The 17,982-nt window shown below is 38.8% G+C and overlaps 1 protein-coding gene across 3 annotated transcripts in view; it reads right to left on the bottom strand.

Moving 5' to 3' along the window:
- The window catches only part of USP24 (ubiquitin specific peptidase 24), a 147,310-nt gene that overhangs the window by 13,229 nt on the left and 116,099 nt on the right, over positions 1–17,982 (bottom strand). For 2 of the 3 annotated variants that reach the window (XM_007978600.3, XM_038000478.2), the window contains exons 49-59: positions 17,715–17,935; positions 17,261–17,385; positions 16,034–16,175; positions 14,694–14,844; positions 13,583–13,678; positions 12,794–12,897; positions 10,416–10,529; positions 6,714–6,810; positions 4,534–4,650; positions 4,030–4,122; positions 2,124–2,226 (exon numbers count right to left, since the gene is read on the bottom strand). In XM_007978600.3, the coding sequence (XP_007976791.1) occupies positions 2,124–2,226; positions 4,030–4,122; positions 4,534–4,650; positions 6,714–6,810; positions 10,416–10,529; positions 12,794–12,897; positions 13,583–13,678; positions 14,694–14,844; positions 16,034–16,175; positions 17,261–17,385; positions 17,715–17,935 (1,363 nt within the window). Of the gene's footprint in view, positions 1–7; positions 1,137–2,123; positions 2,227–4,029; positions 4,123–4,533; positions 4,651–6,713; positions 6,811–10,415; positions 10,530–12,793; positions 12,898–13,582; positions 13,679–14,693; positions 14,845–16,033; positions 16,176–17,260; positions 17,386–17,714; positions 17,936–17,982 lie in introns of those variants that run through there. The other variant, XM_038000483.2, reaches the window with a different exon arrangement.

Below are 17,982 nucleotides of genomic sequence, written 5' to 3'. Positions count from 1 at the left end.
ACCAAAGAAACAAAACAGAACCTGTCTCACCTGGTGTTACTCCACAAAATACACATCCATAAGGAAATGTGCCTCCTTCAAGACTCGCACACACACTGAGTACTCACACACACACACTGACTACTCGTAAAGAGTACTCACACTGAGTACTCGCACACACACTGAGCACTCACACACACTGAGTACTCGCACACACACTGACTACTCGCAGAGAGTACTCACACTGAGTACTTGCGCACACACACTGAGCACGCACACACACTGAGTACACACACACACTGAGTACTCACATGCACAGTACACAGAGTACACACTGAGTACTCACATACACACACTGAGTACACACACTTGAGTACTCACATACACACAGTACACACACTGAGTACACACACTGAGTATACACACTGAATACTTGCATACACAGAGTACACACAGAGTACTTGCACACATAGAGTACTCACATACACAGTGCGCACATACACACTGAGTACTCGCACACACACACTGCTCACACACTGAGCACTCACACACGCTGAGCACTCAGAGTACTCATAAACACACTGAGCACTCGCAGAGTACTTACACACTGAGTACTCGCACACAGAGTACTCACAAACACACTAAGTACAAGCACACACACTGAGTACTCAAACACTGAGCACTCGCACACACTCTGAGTACTCACAGAGTACTCACACACACACTGAGTACTCACACACTGAGTACTCGCAAACACACTGAGTACTCACAAACGCACTGAATACTCACACAAGCGGACCCCTCACAGTCTAGGGATACCTAGTGATTCCCACTCAATAATCTTTCAAACAGGTAAAAATATAAATAGTATATGAAATACTGCCGAAAGCTGCCACTGAAGATACAGTGCAGAAGTCACTTCCGTTTCTCAAACAGCTGTTCTCAAATAATGGTTACCACCACCTATGCTAAGCAGAATCAACCCATATGGAAGAAGTTATCTCATTTACTACAAAAACCAGAATGCATACTTTAGTTTTCGTTACAAAATTGTCTGAACTCACGAAATTAGGCAGCTTTGTCTTTTTAGATGAGTCGGAGTTTAGTAAGCAAACTGTGCCTTATAATACAACCGTCCGAGTGTTCCTCCAATGTCCCTTTAGAGAGTCAATAAGCATTTCTCTATCAGAAGGATGCTCCGTGTTTTTTAGTTAGTTTCCTGACATTAGATCTTCCTAGCAGCTTCTGGATCTGAGTTTGCATTCATGCCTTGGCTTCTATGCCACAAACTAGCTGTACAACCTTGTTACTGAACTGAACTTTTCTGTATCTTAGTTTTCGCATCCATAGACAGGACGAATACTCCTCATAGGTTTGTTATGGGGATCAAACACAGTAAGTTTAAAGCACTGTGTGCTTTAAACACAACAAATTTAAAGCATAGCACACAGAAAACATTGAAAAGCTGGTTTGTTGTATTATTACTATGGTTGTTGTCGCTATCATGACAAGACCTAGAAAGGGTATAAAAACAATACACACATAGTATAGGACATTGGATAATCATATAGGACAATCTGCGGTTTTGCTGTATTAAATGATGACTATGCTATTAGTTCTGGGAGACAAATGGAAAATGCTACCAACTATATCTTACTTTCAAATATATTTCAGTGATGTAATTTATATCTGCATTTCTCTTTGTTTTTACAAAGTACTTTATCTCATTATACCTGGGGAATTACGTTTTTAGTATTTTCATTTTGCACTGAAGATCAGAATGGTCAGGTTCACACAGCTAGCTAAGAGACTCCAACCCACACCATGGCTATTTTCCACACAGTAGCAGTTCAAATTAAGGTGATAAATGAGCTCTGAATTAGCTTTTAATCCTAAAGAGTTATTTAAAAAAAAAAAAACTTATATACCCTCTCACCTCCCCCAAATAAATGACTCACTTTCTCTTATGGCAAACTAGTAAAACATTATAAAGTTTAACATGAATTAAAACAAAAATTTTAAGTGCACCTCAATTAGCAAGTAGTCGAATGACAAACAAGACATATTCATTTAATTGCTAATATTATTACTCCCCAAACTAGACAAATTCAGTATCTCTTCATTCTAAGATATGTTAGGCTTACCAACATTCCTCTGGGATGAGACATCTGAATGCAAAACAAGTAATGCCACTGTATTGTGAAGATTCCCAAATTCTCGTGCTTGTGCTGAACTCCATCGACGTATCTGTCATGAGGGAAGATAAAGTGGCTGTTAGTGTTGTCGTTAGAAATAATATGAAGAGGAAGGGACAGGGTTTGCTGGTTCATAATATTCTGGGCTTTAATTATTTCTCAGTGCTTGATAGAAGAGGTCAAAGTACAAAAAAAACCACAGGTTTTAAGCCAGCTCAAAGGGTTATATTAACTCATATTCTAAAACCAGTCCCTTTATGGATTCACTCTAGGTACGGAGTGCTTACAATGTGCCTCAGTATAATGGGAAAAACTCTGAGGCTGGAGATCTGCAGGTCTGGCCCTGCCTCTGCCACTCACTGTGCTGTATAATCTGAGTGCGTTGTTCACCACAACAGTTATCTTGAGTTCTTCATGTACTGGCAGAGGTAAGGCCACCTCCTACCTCCTCCCTATTTTGCCTACTTTGTGATTTTGAGGCCCAAATGAAATATTAAAAGTGAAAATGTTTTCAAAAGTAGAAATGTGCTCCATAAATGCAAAATAATATTAATTTTATATGCAGCTGAATTATACTGAATTTAAATCAATTGCTAGTGACAATGGGGCCTTGGATATTGAAGAGCTTGAAGTGGAAAAGGGATATTGTAAATCTCAACATAGTATCAACACACAGAGCACATGATGCTGTCAGTACTTGTTTTTTAACACTAAAGAGAAAGCTGAGAGGAAGCCTAAGCCGAAAATCTGTCTCCTTTAGCAGGAAGGAAAAGTGCCTGTGCAATGTATTGACACACAGGGGAAAAGGCTCTGGCTTCGACACCAGCAGAGCTGGGACTGAATCCATGCTCCACCAATGCATTAGCTTTGTGACCTGGGACAAATTACTTATCATTTCTGAGCTTTACTCCTTGCCTGAGAATGGAGATGAAGCTGCTTAATTTTGCTGAACTGAGTATCAAAAGTATACCACCACAAAGTGACCAGATGTATGGAGTACAAAATAAGTACTCTATAAATAGTACTTATGATCACTGCATGTTAGCATTTCATGTATTTTGAATATATCAAATAATCCTAAAGAGTTGGTTTTGGACATATTTAACCCTATTATAACAAAACAACCTTGGTAGGCCGAGGTGGGCAGATCACTTGAGTCCAGGAGTTCGAGATCAGTTTGGGCAACATGGTGAAACCCTGTTTCTATACAAAATACAAAAATTAGCCAGGCATGGTAGCACGTGCCTATAGTCCCAGCTACCAGGGGACTGAGGAGGGAGGTTCACTTGAACCCAGAAGGTCTAGGCTGCAGTGACCCCTGATCACACCACTGCGCTCCAACCTGGGTGACAGCAAACCTGGTGAGAGAGTGAGACCTTGTCTCAAACAAACAACAAACAAAAAAACCCAAATAACTTCCTTTTCATTTGAACAAGAGTATTATATCTGCAATATCATTCAGTTTATAACAGCACAACTTTGCATTTGGATTCTGGCTGTGTTTTCAGCATCTGACTTAAAAGAACCACCACCAAGACAGCCTTGTTCACAGCCCCAGAAAGAAGCAGAAGATCCCAATACCAACTATTCCTTAAAGGTTTTTGAAACCCCCTCCCCAGTCAGAATCCATCCTTCCCTCTTACGACTTTGTCATTAGTTAGTAATTTCCATGGATTATTAGACTAAATTCTATGAAGAAGTTGTAAAAATAATTTAACTCCAAAGAATTTTAAAATCTCTATGGTACTAGTACTTAGACTTTTATGAAATTCAAAACATTTTTCACCTACAAAAAGAAACACAGTGGCTACGAAAACCATAGCCATTCCACTAGGGATATAAAAGTAGTCCTTACCTGATTGTTTTGCCGATTGGCCCCTAGGAGGAAGCTGATCATGTGCCGCAGAGCTGAATGCCTCAGAAGAAGGTCTCCGGCCCTAATTCCTTGCTGTCACAAAATATTGAGAATAGCAAATTATATTTCTATCCAGACAAAAATTGGTTTTAAAAACACAGATCAATGAAAAGTTTTAAGGAGTCAATATATATTTTACGAATATTATTTCCATATAGAAAGTACTTGTTAAAATCTAATTAAAAAAAAACTCCTGAGCCTCACATTGCTTCACAATAACTACTAAACAACTAACCCCTAGTTTTAATGCAGACTACTTCTGCTATCAATGAGTAACTACACGCACCTCATCAGAATTCTTACAAGTAGTATAATTCACAAGATTTTTAAGAAGAAATATCATAAAAAACATACCATATAGAACTTTACTAACCATTGTCTAAAAATTTTTTAGCGTATAAATCTTCTGTATTAGAAAAAGATATTAGGAAAAAAATTATTTACCTTTTGTACAAAAGTGTTGAACAGGAAAAAGTACTGAGCACAGTTTTTACAATTTTCTGGGACGTCTTTGTCCAATAGAGCAAGCAGTACCTCCAGTAACTGATGAAGGCTTTTTAGCTGGTTAGAGGAAAGATAAAATTACATGAAGAAAAAGAACATAAGACAGACATTTACAACAGGATTAATTTGAGGTAAACCACCGTCAGAACAAAAGAGAGTCTGATGGATACAATCCAGTCTCAGATTCAGAGGGACTTATGCTTTGAAGAGCAAAACCAGAATTATCCATTTTACCTTCCAGAGAAAGATTGGTACCATAGCAATAATTAAAAGAAAAGCTTAGTTTCAGTTCCTAGATTTCAGAGTCAAGGGCATGATTCTACCGCCGGGTCACATTTTCTCCAGAGCCAGTATCTCTCTGTCTCTTAAAAAAAGGTGGGGTGTTTAGGGAAGACATTTCTGAATCCCTCCCTCCACTACGTTACTTCTTCACATAATCACAGATGCAAAGAATAAAAAACACAGACACAGGCATAGGGGCTGGAAACCAAGCCGATGGAGCAAATGGAGAGCAACAGCCTGACAGAATGACAACGGTGATATCGACTCAGCCGTGAACTTACTTGAGAGCCCGCTGACGCCTCATGGAAAGCTTTGAAAAACATTTTATTTGTTTAGAAACCATTTTGGTTATGACATTGCTTCTTCTTTCCCTCCCACCCCAACTGTTTTTGGACAAGTCCCTAGAAATTCATCTGTGATCTAGAATTAAGACCAGGCTTACTACTCTCATTAGTTCATTTCCTCTGAAGATGGTACTCATACTTTTGCAATATTCCCATCCATCCTGTCACACCCATTATAAATACAGTAAAATTTAGCATTTACATAGCACTTCATTTTCAAAGTACTTTCCAAGATAAAGTGGGTGGCAAGAGGCACCATTTCCATTTATGGGGGGAGGCAGGGGAAATAGACATGAAAATCCATCAGCTGGGCATCAGACAGAATTCACTGAGCAAATGGCTTCCAAGTGTACGGCTGCCATTCCCTTCTCTTTCTGCCACCTGCTGTCCTGCCTTTAGAGGCTGGTGGGTAATATGCTGTGGCCTGACCCCATCTCTAGGGAGGCTGCACTAACTCTGCCTTTATCCTTTGTTTGGGTTGGTACATGGGAGGAAGGAGGAGAGTGATATGGTCCTTACGTTAAGGATTCTTGACACATCTTACAAACTTCTACAGGGAATGGAGCAATGGCATTTGAACTGTCCTCAGCAGCTCCTGTGGTTTGTATTCTATATTGTGCATCCAGATAGGGTTCTGTTTAAAAAATGGTTCTGCTATTTAAGCTGATCAAAACCACTGCCTTACAGTAAACCTCAACTTCCTAATGATTCCCGGAATTGAGACACAGTCTTTGAGGACCTTCCTAAAGGGCATATTTGACAGCCTTGTTCATGGAACTAAGCACTTGGGTGGCAGGCACTGTATCTGGATCAACATCCTCCTTAAAGGACTTGCTCAAAGTTGCACAGCAAAGCCAACATCTGCATTTGAAGCAGTAATTCCTAGAATCTGTATTTAGTTCATTGAGGCACAATGCCTCCAGCCAATGTTTATAAGAAGCCAATTTGTTGTGAAAATAACATTTTTCAAAGTTTTCCATGTAGTGTCAGCTGTTTGAAACAGCAAACTTGGGAAGTAACTGCTGTATCTGTAAGGACTTAACGCCCCTGGATGAATGGCACCATTTGGTTTGGTTGCCAGCTGCAGGTTTAGATCAGGAAAATAGCTTATAAGGAAAGAGACAAAGCCAGAGGTGGCTCAAAATGTCTGCTGGTCTAGATGAGTCTCTAGACACAGATTAGTCTCAGTTCAGAGAGATCTAATACAAATTCTTGAGAGAGGACTCTGAAAAGGGAGTGTTCCTAGAGAGAAAATCCCAAAGCAGACCAAAGCAGGCCTGAATTCCCGGCCTACCGTGGTGTTTGGGACGTGAGGAGGAAGGGACAGAAAGCCTTCTCCCTGGCATGTACCAAAAATCAGTCCACAGAAGGTGCATTTATGTGGCAAAATTCAAAATTACCAGACTCCAATCCTAGGCTCTTTCTTATTACCTGTAATTTAAAACATTTGGTAAAAACACAATGTATAAATAATGCTTTAAAAACAAGACCGACCTTATCCTGATAAAACAAGGCACTGTCTAGGGTTTTCTCCAGAATGGTGGCCACAGCAACTCGTACTTCTCTCACACTGCACTCCAGTAAGAAAATCCTGAAAGAAAGAGAAAGGTGGTGTGAGAAAGCAAGATACATTTCCATAACCTCAACCTTTCCAACACAGTTCCCACCTAATAGCCAAGAAACAAAAGTAGAGTCTCCTGACACTTAGTGCTTACAGGACAAGTGGAGCCTTCCCAGGTCACTTCACTTCTGCTTATTCCTGCTAACTGGAATGCCACGTATTGGCCAACAAGGCTCTGTTCAAAATTCACTAAAATTCTAAGTGGCAATTATAAGAAAGTTTAAAAGATAACAAGTACTCCCATAATGTTCAGCTCTAGAGGTATAATCAGACTCAGGTACAATTCTCTTGAAGGGAATACCTAGAGGATGTAAACAGATCCAGAATATGGGGAGCTCTACAGAGCAAACAGTCTACTCCCCAAACAAATGGCACAGCATACAAGGGGCAGGGGGACAAAGGAACGACTGATGGTCAAAAGAGCCTTAAGAGACACAGAAAGCAAAGGCCATGTGGGGACCTCACGGGATCCTGATTTGTGCAAACTCAATGGTAAAATGACACTTCTGAGACCTTTGGATGAAATCTGAACATGGACTAGATACAAGGTAATATGAAGGAATTATATTAATTTTGTTGGTTCATGATAATGGTAAAGTACTTACATTGGTTTTTTTTTTTTTTTTTTTAACTTCACTGTTAGAGATGAACTTTACCTTCAGATACATGCTGAAAATTTATTGTGAAATGATATAATGTCTGAAATTTAAAATACTTCAGAGAGAAAAAAAAGCCTGCATGTGGGTGTCGTGTGTGAGAGCTGAGATAGCTAAGACAAGACAGGCAAAAGTTGACAACTTGCCTGGGTCCTTGGTACAGGAAAGGGCTCATTCTGCCTACTTCTGTGTGTGTTTAAACATTTCCACAATAAAAGGCTCTTAAAAGATGTAAAGTATCCTTCATGTTAGTAGTTTGAATTCTTTAGATCAATCTGTAAGCAATATTTACTATGAATTAATTTTTTTACAACTACAGTTAGGTTTAAAGAATTGCCTTAAAAGAAGACTACACCGAGGAGCTGATCTAAAAGACAACACCCCGTTATGTTTACAGTTACTAAAATATGAATACAGTATATATACTTATTTTTTAGTTGTAAAAATGACTATCTTAAAAAATTGTAAAGAAATAAGTTATTAAAAAAAAAAAGACTATTCTTCGAACACAAAATCATAGCAATTGATAGTGATGAGTAATTGGTCTTTATAAAGAAAGAAACAAACTATAATAAACTCTATCAGGAAGAATGTAGAAGTACTTCACTAGGATTCTTGAGCATTAGGAATACTAAGAAACCAAAAACATACTACCCAAAGGACGTTACAGCTTCTCTGGAGAAATTTAAAAGCAAGCCTGCTTGGATATAAGGGAATGAATAAAATATTTGCTATGTTCCTTCCAAATGGATGGTGTTTCTATAACATTCTAAGGCTTGCACAATGCTCAGGAGTCCTGTTGGAAAGATATTTTGGAATCAAACTAGAAAAAATGGTTATCTCTAATGCAGACTCTAAAGGGAAAGGCGTATAGTACACAGCACTTCAAAGAAATGCTTACTGACCCTTTTTATGAATTATATGGATATATATGCATGTATACATGCATGAATAAGTATTTGGGTGTTTGCTATTTGCCAGCCTCTTTGTGTCTAGTCGGGAATGAACTGAACCTGGCTTCTGGCCTCAAGACGCTGAAGTTGTAGTGGAGGAGATGGGCAGAAAAACAGGGAGCAGACTAGCAGGCAAACATCTGTTAGACTGGGTGACTGGGAACAACCTCTCAGAGCAAATGTTATTCACACTGATGTCTGAAGGAGAAGTCACTTACTATGTGAAGAGGGGAGGACAGTGTTCCAGATAAGGAATAACAGGTGCAAGGACCTTGAGGCAGGAAAATAAGCTCGGCGGGTTCAAGGAACCAATAAGCCAGTACGGCTAAAGCCTGATAAGCAGGGAGAGGGTCAAGGAAAGCCTGGAAGGACAAAAACCAGATCAAGCAAGGCCTTGTGGGTAGTGGTGAAAATTCTGGATTTTATTCTGAGTCTAATAGGATTCCATTGAAGAATTTTTAACCAGAGAGGTAATGTGATCTAATTTGTTTAAAAAAAGAACAGTTCTATTGCTGAATGAAATAGATTAGAGGGAAAAGTGGAAATATCAAGTAGGCAAATAAATGTTTGGAGCTCAGACCTAGAGAGGAAGGAGATCAGGGACCAGCAGTTCTGAAAAGATCTCTAACTTACCACCAGACTGATTGCCTTGTGGGAAGAGACTTGCGTTTCTGAATTCCCTGTTGTGTGTTTGTTTTGAGAGAAAACAGAGCATATTTGTATGCTGGCAGAAGCGACAGAAGTGATAGAAAATTCTAGAAAGTAAAGATGCAAGAATTAAGAGTGAGATACTTAAAGGGTCAACTTCCTTGAGAAGGTCAGGACATGCAAAGAGACTCATTTTGAGAGAAGAGGGGATACTTCCTCCACAATAAAGAGAGGAAAGGGCAAGCTGGAACAGACTCTGGCAGGTGGGCAGGTGTGTGGCATCTGTGGTTGGGGTAGGGAATGCTCATTTGCTAATCTGTACTTCCTCAGTGATGTTGAGCAGCTAGGAGCAGGCACAGTTGAGGAGAGTGAAGGAGAAGCCCAATGGGAATAGAGGAGACGGGACACCAGAGACCACAGCAGTGCTTGCTGGAACCCCACATAAATGTTGAACTACCAAGGACAGGAGAAGCTGACTTGATGAGGATGATCAGAAGTAAAGTATAAACATTCATAGTGACTGGAGCATTCTGAATTTCTGCCAGAAAAGCAACTTTTCTTTTTTAAATTTCAGGTACACATATAGATGTACTATCATAGGTAATACACTATCAGTAGCTTTTTTTTTTGAGACAGAGTCGCCAGACTAGAGTGTAGTGACGCGATCTCAGCTCACTGCAACTTCCGCCTCCCGAGTTCAAGCGATTCTCCTGCCTCAGCCTCCCAAGTAGCTGGGCCTACAGGCACCCACCACCACGCCCAGCTAATTTTTTTGTATTTTTAGTAGAGACGGGGTTTCACCATGTTGGCCAGGATGGTCTCAATCTCTTGACCTTGTGGTCTGCCCGCCTCAGCCTCCCAAAGTTCTGGGATTACAGGTGTGAGCCACTGTGCCCGGCCGACCAGTAGATTTTTAAAAAATTATTTTTTAGTCACAATCCAAACACAGTTAGACGATATTGTGAACTATGGTAACCTGGGATTGTTTATCTCTTTCCACCAGATTCTGAGTCCCTGAGGGAAAAGACTTGCGTCTTTGATCCCCTTGAGCCATAACAGGGGTTTAGGACCCACGTGCCTATGAGCACCTGGCAGGCAATCTGCCTCACAGGCTCTTCTTGCGGTCACTGAATACTTGCCTGAGATGATTTTAGAGTGACCTGAATAATTTCCTCACTGTTGCAGTGAAGAGAGTTTAAAACGAACTTTAAGCAGAAAAATAATTTCAAGTTGAAATAAAAAGGGTTATAAGAAACTTCAGCTCTAAATCACTGGAAGAGACACAAATTTCTTTCAATTAAAAGACTCCAACACTTACTTTATCAATTCTCGTCCTTCAGAACTAATAAAATATTCAACTAACCACTGACAAGCATCAAAACTTTTTGAAAGCAATGCTTCAATGGTAGCAATCCATTCTTCAGTATCAACCCTTTAAAAAGAAGCAGAGACAGCAATGTTAGGAGCATGAGCCCAGCCAATGACCCCATGCAGTGTCACTCTTATTGGTTCTTATTTCTATCTATCAATGTCTGTCTCTCTGTCTGCCTATCGGGGTAGGGTGGAGGGATAAGAGACACTCAATGACTGCCCACTACCATGGCTCAGTGTACTCTGGAAGCCAGTGCTTTGCATTCCTTGGCTCCTTATGTTGTGGCTCATCCTTCCCCACAAACAAAAACATGTAAAGAAGCTTAAGTCTTAGACTTTACCTTCCTTCTGCATCTTTACCAAACATCTCTAATTGGAAAAAAGGCCTGAACTATATAGCATTTTGTTTTGTTCAATTAATTTATAATCACAAAATGTCCACTTTCAGAATAACTTACATTTACATTTTTATACTTTATTGCTAAAATCGTTAATATTCTACCTTACGGAATAAAAAAAAAATTCAGGCAGAAAAAAGGCATAATGACTATTCTACCCACGCCCTCATAACACCTCCCTTACATCCCTCAATGTCCCAAAATGATCATCGTGTGTAATGACCATATAAACAAAATGGAAATAGTGTGCAACGTGTAAACAGCATGAGCAAATTTCACAAACAGAAGTGACCAAGTGTCCTTAGTTAATCCTATGCCATTAGGACATAAAAATCCACGCCATCTGGACATTAAAAGAAAGGAATACATTATTTTTTCTTTTTCAATCAAATACTAAAGACTGAGATCACTTAATATATCTTTGATTATTACACATAAAAATGAAGTTGTCACTATATATATATTTTTTCTCAAGAGTTTCTTGACTGCAAAATCTGTCCAAAAACCTCTCCACACTTGGAGAAGTTGACTTTGCTAGTGAGAGGGAAAAGTCTGGAAGCTTCAGTGGTCTTTTAACTCTAACTGGTCTCCTCATCCTGGGTCTCCCTTTACTCTAGGTATATTCTACAAACCACTGCTCAATACTCTTCATTCTTCACTCATTTATTCACAACTACTTATCCAGAACCTATAATGTGCAGGCACCTTATAAGGTGCTGAAGATAAAAACCAACGATGAGGCCAGGCGTACTGGCTCATGCCTGTAATCCCTGCACTTTAGGAGGTCAAGGAAGGTGGATCATCTGAGGTCGGGAGTTCAAGAGTAGCTTGATCAACACAGCAAAACTCTGTCTCTACTAAAAATACAAAAATTAACTGGATGTGGTGGTGCATGCCTGTAATCCCAGCTACTTGGGAGGCTGAGGTAGAAGAATTGCTTGAACCTGGGACGCAGAGGTTGCAGTGAATTGAGATCGTGCCACTGCACTCTGGCCTGGGCAACAGAGCAAGACTCCACCTCAAAAAACAAAACAAAACAAAACAAAACAAAAAAACCATAAAACCAATGATGAATAAGATATAGTCATGTCTGTAAAGTTTCTAAGGCAGAGGTCCCCAACCTCTGGGCCATGGACCAGTATCGGTCTGGGACCTGTTAGGAACAGCCTGAGCTCCACTTCCTGTCAGATCAGTGGTAGCATTTGATTCTCATAGGAGCAAGAACCCTATTGTGAACTGCACATGTGAGGGATCTAGGCTGTGCATTCCCTATGAGAATCTAATTGTCCCTTAACCCTCCCTTCTGTGGAAAAATTGTCTTCCATGAAACCAGTCCCTGTTGCTAAAAATATTGGAGACTGTTGTTCTAAGGCATTACTCTGGACATACTTCCCTGTTCAAAAACCTTTCATGATCTCCCACTGAACAGAGCCCAAACTCCCTGCTCCAGTACTAAGGGCAGTCAGTGAGTTCCAAACCCAATATTCAGCCTTAGCTCCAGGAGTCTCTCACCCGTCCTAGTAAAACACAATTAGTCACTCATGGTTCCCTAGGCCAAGTCTTGTCTGTTACTCAGGCTTTCCCTTCTGCCTAAAATGAGCCCTCTGTGTTTCTCTGTTTTGCCTTTCAAAACCCTCTGAGAACATCAGTGTCTTACAGCCTACTCTAATCTCCTTATCTGGGTATGATTTTGCCCACTTCCAAGATGTACAGAATTTATGCCCATTCTCTTTTTAGGTATTTCTCTTTTGTGTGATCTATTCTGTCCATTAGATTAGAAGTTTCTTAAAGCTAGAGAACATGTCTTAGTCTTCTGAATAAAATTAGCTAGTTGCTTTCACAATATTTTAAAATTATAAATTCAACTTCAATTGAATTAACCAGTGCCCTTTGTCACAACAGATTATCAAAACATATCACTTCTCACCTGAGTTTCTTCTTTGTCCGTAGATAAGTTTGAAAAAGGAATTGAATAGCAAGCTGTAAGCTCACCTTTGCCATGCAAGGATAATATGGATGCTTTAATTTAGTCTAAGAGGGAAACATGAAAGAGGACGTTTTTCACAGAAGTTTTATAGATTATTACACATTGTTACGAACTAAATATGACACAATATATGAATATGATATACACACATGATAAAGTTAAATACTAATAAGAATCTAGCCAGTTCATTATAAAAAATGTTCCATTTAAATTTTAAAAAAAGGTTAAGAAAAGACATCTTCTTCATTTCTTTTATGAAATCCTCTCAAAACAGTTGTTAGACCACAGGAATGCTAAGTCATCAAGAGACTAAGAACACTGTTTTCCCTTATTGGCAAATTATAATCATGGTACTCAAGGAAAAGTAGTTGAAAGTTAATCTTTAGTCTTGTAACATTTTATTACAAATTAGGAATCTCCACAAAGCCCGGTATCCATTGACATGAGTTCACAGTTACAGCTATTCCAAGATTCTTCTATAAATCTAAACAAGGGCACTTTAGAAAGCCAGTATGTGGGAAACTCACACCTCCCCACCATCTATATTATACATTCAGAATGCTGCCTGCATTTTAATATTACCCAATACAGGCTACATTTATGGGAAAATCTTTTTGCATCTAATCTGAATGCTAACTACTGAGATTGAAGATGAATCACTGAATGCTTTAGCTAAAATATATTTAATTGTAATCTTTCTTATTTCTAAGAATTCAATTAGCTACTTACAGCATTCAACGAAGCTAAAGACAAAACAAAACTGAAATAATCACTACTGTACACATCTCTATTCTTCATAAACTTGAGGTTCTCATCTCTCACCATCTACAAAAGAAGATTAATAATTATTTTTATGATATGGAAAAATATTCAATATGTGAAGGACATTTCTAATGATATGTAAAAATATAGGTAAAAAGCACTTATAAAAAGTGAATTATAATTTATAATTCCCCTTTCTCAAGTTTTGAACTTTCAAAAGAGGAGAGAGAAAACCTTCCTTTGGAATATAAGATGTTGTAAGAACTATTATTCATTAAACCGTACCCTTTTGGGAAATTCAGGTAAACCGCCACATGAAGGACAAATAAATTCTAACTCGGTATTTTAGGCAGAAGGGGACAAATAGAGCTCTCCCAAGCACAACCAACTCCATGCTTCCTTTGTGTCAGATGGCTTAATTCTCTTTCTTTCTTAATGTAAGACTCCGTATTTTTCTCAAAGTCTCTTGTTCTAGCTACTGAGCTTTTGATTAATTAGTGTATAAAGTCTGGACTGAGTAGACAGTTCTGAATTTAGATCCTTGCCCTGTGACACTGGCATGTGTTTCTTCTTTTCCAAACCTGTTTTTCCATCTTTTCAAAAAATGAGAATAAAACCTGATACTGCACAATAATCTTTTACAAATTAAAGATTTGCTTCAAGCACGTAGCACACAGTAGGTGTTCAATAAATAATGGCCAATCATTGTCTTATTAGTCCTACTCAAAGGTTATGAACCTTGTTTTTCTCTCCAGACAAAATAAGTTTATTTTGGCAACATGGTTTCTTTACTGCCCACTCCCCACAACATTGTTTATTTGTGACATCTCACACTCACACAGCAGATGATTATGCCTGCCAATCCTGAGTGTGTATTCATACTTGTGTTCTTAGCACTCCATGGCTCTAGCTCTATGGTCCCCTCTGTGGCGTGGCATAAAAGTTTCATGAGACAAGTGTGTAAGATGATGTAGCACCAGTGGTACGACTAACCCAGCAGGAGTACTTCTGGACCTACTGGATACATTTTGATGTCCACGTGGACATTCCCTCTCAGAATTTTTTATATGGTTCTTACCTGGTATATTCGAGCAGGCATTTTCTCCACAAACAGTCCTTTCTTCTCACCTTTTTTAACCAGCTTGGTAAGAATAGACAGCCGGTCATTGTTAGGCCTATGGGGCCGAGGAGATGACTGAGGTGAAATTTCTGGTGAAGATGGAGCTGAACTAAGAGACAGAATCAGAAAATTTTGTCTAGTATAAAATGGCTATTTTTTCAGTAGTTAGTAAGACTTGCCACATTCACATAAACAGGGTATTAGACTTAAAGTATTTGATTATTATACACGTATCGAAATATAAAACTGTACCACATGAATATATACGATCGTAATGTATCAATCAAGAAATGAAAAAATGCAATACCTTCTAATTAGTTGGGAGAACTGATTGACATTATAGAAGATAAAATAGTGCAGGACAAACTTTAACAGAAATTTTTACTTAATTGGCATATGAGATTTAACATTTAGTAAGCACAAAAATGAATTATTTCTACATATTATTGTGAGATATCTTTCCCAGCCATTAAAAAGCAGTGAAATAAACTTATCTTAGAGCCATACACTCAAAGTCTTGTAGGAACAAAGTATTAAACCAAGTTTTCAAACTTAATAAAACACATATAGTCATATTTCTCACATGAAAAAGTAAACACTTTCCTGACCCAACACATTAAAAGGCAAATTCACCAACGACAGGACCTTTAAAAAACAACAACATTCTGACAGTGCTGGCACAGTACTGTGCTTTGGACAGAAAGTGTATTCAACAAATGCTGCTAACATCAAAAAAAAAAAAAAAAAAAAGTCCAGGTGTGGTGACTTATGCCTATAATCCCAGCACTTTGGGAGACCTAGGTGGAAGGACTGCTTGGGCCCAGGAGTTCCAGACCAGCCTGGGCAACACTGGGAGACCTTGTCTTTACAAAAAACAAACAAACCAAATATCTGAGCCTGGTGCCTCTTGCCTGTGGTCCCAGCTATTCGGGAGGCTGAGGTGGAAGGATCGCTTCAGCCTGGGAGGTCGAGGCTACAGTGAGCTATGATCATGCCACTGCACTCCAGCCTGGGTGACAGAGTGAGACCACTCTGTCTCAAAAAAAAAAAACAAAAAACAAAACACTTCAACTCTAGAATGAAATAACTTACGTGCATCTTTCTAAATATGTAACAACCTCTTGCCAAGAAAATAACCAGGAAGCAATAAGGAAATGGATTTATTTTCTTTTTGGAATTCTTTTTAGAATTTCTCTCCAGCTTAGCTAATTATCTTTAAAAGCTCAAATAGTATATCCTCACAGACCACATCATCACCACAGAAATCACACAGCAAATTACAGGGAAGAGACACTTACAGAGAGAGATCCTCAGCTTCCTGCCGTACAACGCTGACTCGACTTTTCTTTGGCAATACTGGGGAGTTCTGATCAGACACCCTTTGGTAGAAAAGCATATAGGCATTCCAGTATCTTCGGCGTACATCAGTGTATGGGTTTGCTTTATAACAAGACATTAAGAGAGACATCTGTAAGTAAAAGTTTTTCTTGTCTTGACAATCTAAAACAAAGGGCCCATTATTCCAGTAAGTAGTTAACTACTCCCTAAATTTGTAAAATGCAAAGTATAAGTAAAATATGAGTGTCTCTAGAGTAGTGCTTAGCATAGAAGTCAGGATACTTCAGTTCTGGGCCTAAGATTGATCTCTTACTTGGAAGTGATATAGGCGGGGGCAAGGAATAAGGGAGCAGTATGGTAATGGAGTAAGAGAAAGAAGGTAAGTATCCTAGGGAGGTCTAAATGTAAGCAAATAGCAAGTGACATTTAAAAATATGTTATGTGGCACAGGATGGGATAACTGGCCTCAACCATTTCTGCCAAGATCGGCCAAATCTAGGTAAATTCTGACAATACTATATCCAACCCGTAAAGGTTACCACCATAAGATGCACGACTATAATGGCATGGTATCAAAATCTAATACGGTGAATCCAATACAGCTAAAAATTTAGAAATACCACTAGAAGATTTCAAAATCAGGTTTCTGAAATGCCAAGGTCTCCGTCAAATAGCTTTTTATCAAAGAGCAAGTTCTGATTGGGTTGTGCTTCTCCTCATACTCTTTTCTCCTGGGAGTGGGGGTTGTGGAGAGGAAGACTGCTTTGCCACACTGCATAATAAATATGGTTTTAAAAACACAGGTGCTAGAAATGTCTTCTCTAATTAGTCACACCTCTATATTAGTGAAAAGGAAATCTGAAAATTTTAATGGATAACTACTTCCAAAACTATTTTTAAGGTTCAATTTCTGTATTCATTAGCTTCTCTTTGATGTTCATTTCATCCTTTTAACTTACTCCCAGCTCCCCTACCTATCCCTCAAGGTTGTTGTAAGAAATTAAAAATTTTTATAAACACCTTGAACATTTTCACGCTGGTTATTAAAGAGCTTGCTCATGGTTCTATAGCTAGAATAGTAGTATAATAAAAATAACAAAATCTGTTGTTTTTATATAAAGAATACTATTAATTTTTATAGAAAACTATAAATAAAAAATGGAAAATATCCATTTGTAAATACTTACTTTGATCATAAACTTTTGGTCTATATTCTCCTCCAAAGCATTCATACTCCAGGGTCTCATCATTTAGGTCAAATTCTTCTATAACTGTATCATTAAATTTATACCACTTTCCTTTTCCACACCCTCTGGAGCCCGGAAATCAGACAAACATCATAAGGTTAAAAAAGTCAACATTGTCATCCTTAGCATTTATCTCTATGTACTGTCTACAAATAAAGCAGGTGATTATCATTTGAAAATATCTAAGAAATATGTAGTAACAATTATTTCAATTTCTAAAACAACTTTTCAAACTGAAGGGGTAAAACCAGTTGCACTAAGCTTTAAAACTTCAAAATGAAACACAGTCAAGAACAATGCCAAAGTGTGTCTGCACCACAGTGGTGAGTATGGATGATAAGGGAGAGCAGGGGAGGGCAGAAAGTGAGTAAGTGCTGCCTCAGGAAACCCTTACCGCCTGTCCTTAATGAAGGAATAGTAGTGGCCTGCGTGTGCCTGCCCACTGTGTACGATGACACCGACAAGCTCATAGTTTTCTGTGAGGGCAACCTTTTTTCGTGGGGATCCTCCACCTCCCTGATCCATACTTCGCCCATTTTCCCCAACTTCAGAAGAAGAATCTTGGCGAGCCATTCCTGAAACTGTGTAAGGCTCCATGTTTAGCATCCAGGGAAACTACATAAAAGCAAAAAGACCATATTAACATTGATTAGTAACGTATA

Source organism: Chlorocebus sabaeus, chromosome 20, assembly GCF_047675955.1.
Source record: "Chlorocebus sabaeus isolate Y175 chromosome 20, mChlSab1.0.hap1, whole genome shotgun sequence".
NCBI lineage: Eukaryota > Metazoa > Chordata > Mammalia > Primates > Cercopithecidae > Chlorocebus > Chlorocebus sabaeus.
This window is presented reverse-complemented; position numbering and strand designations above follow the sequence as displayed.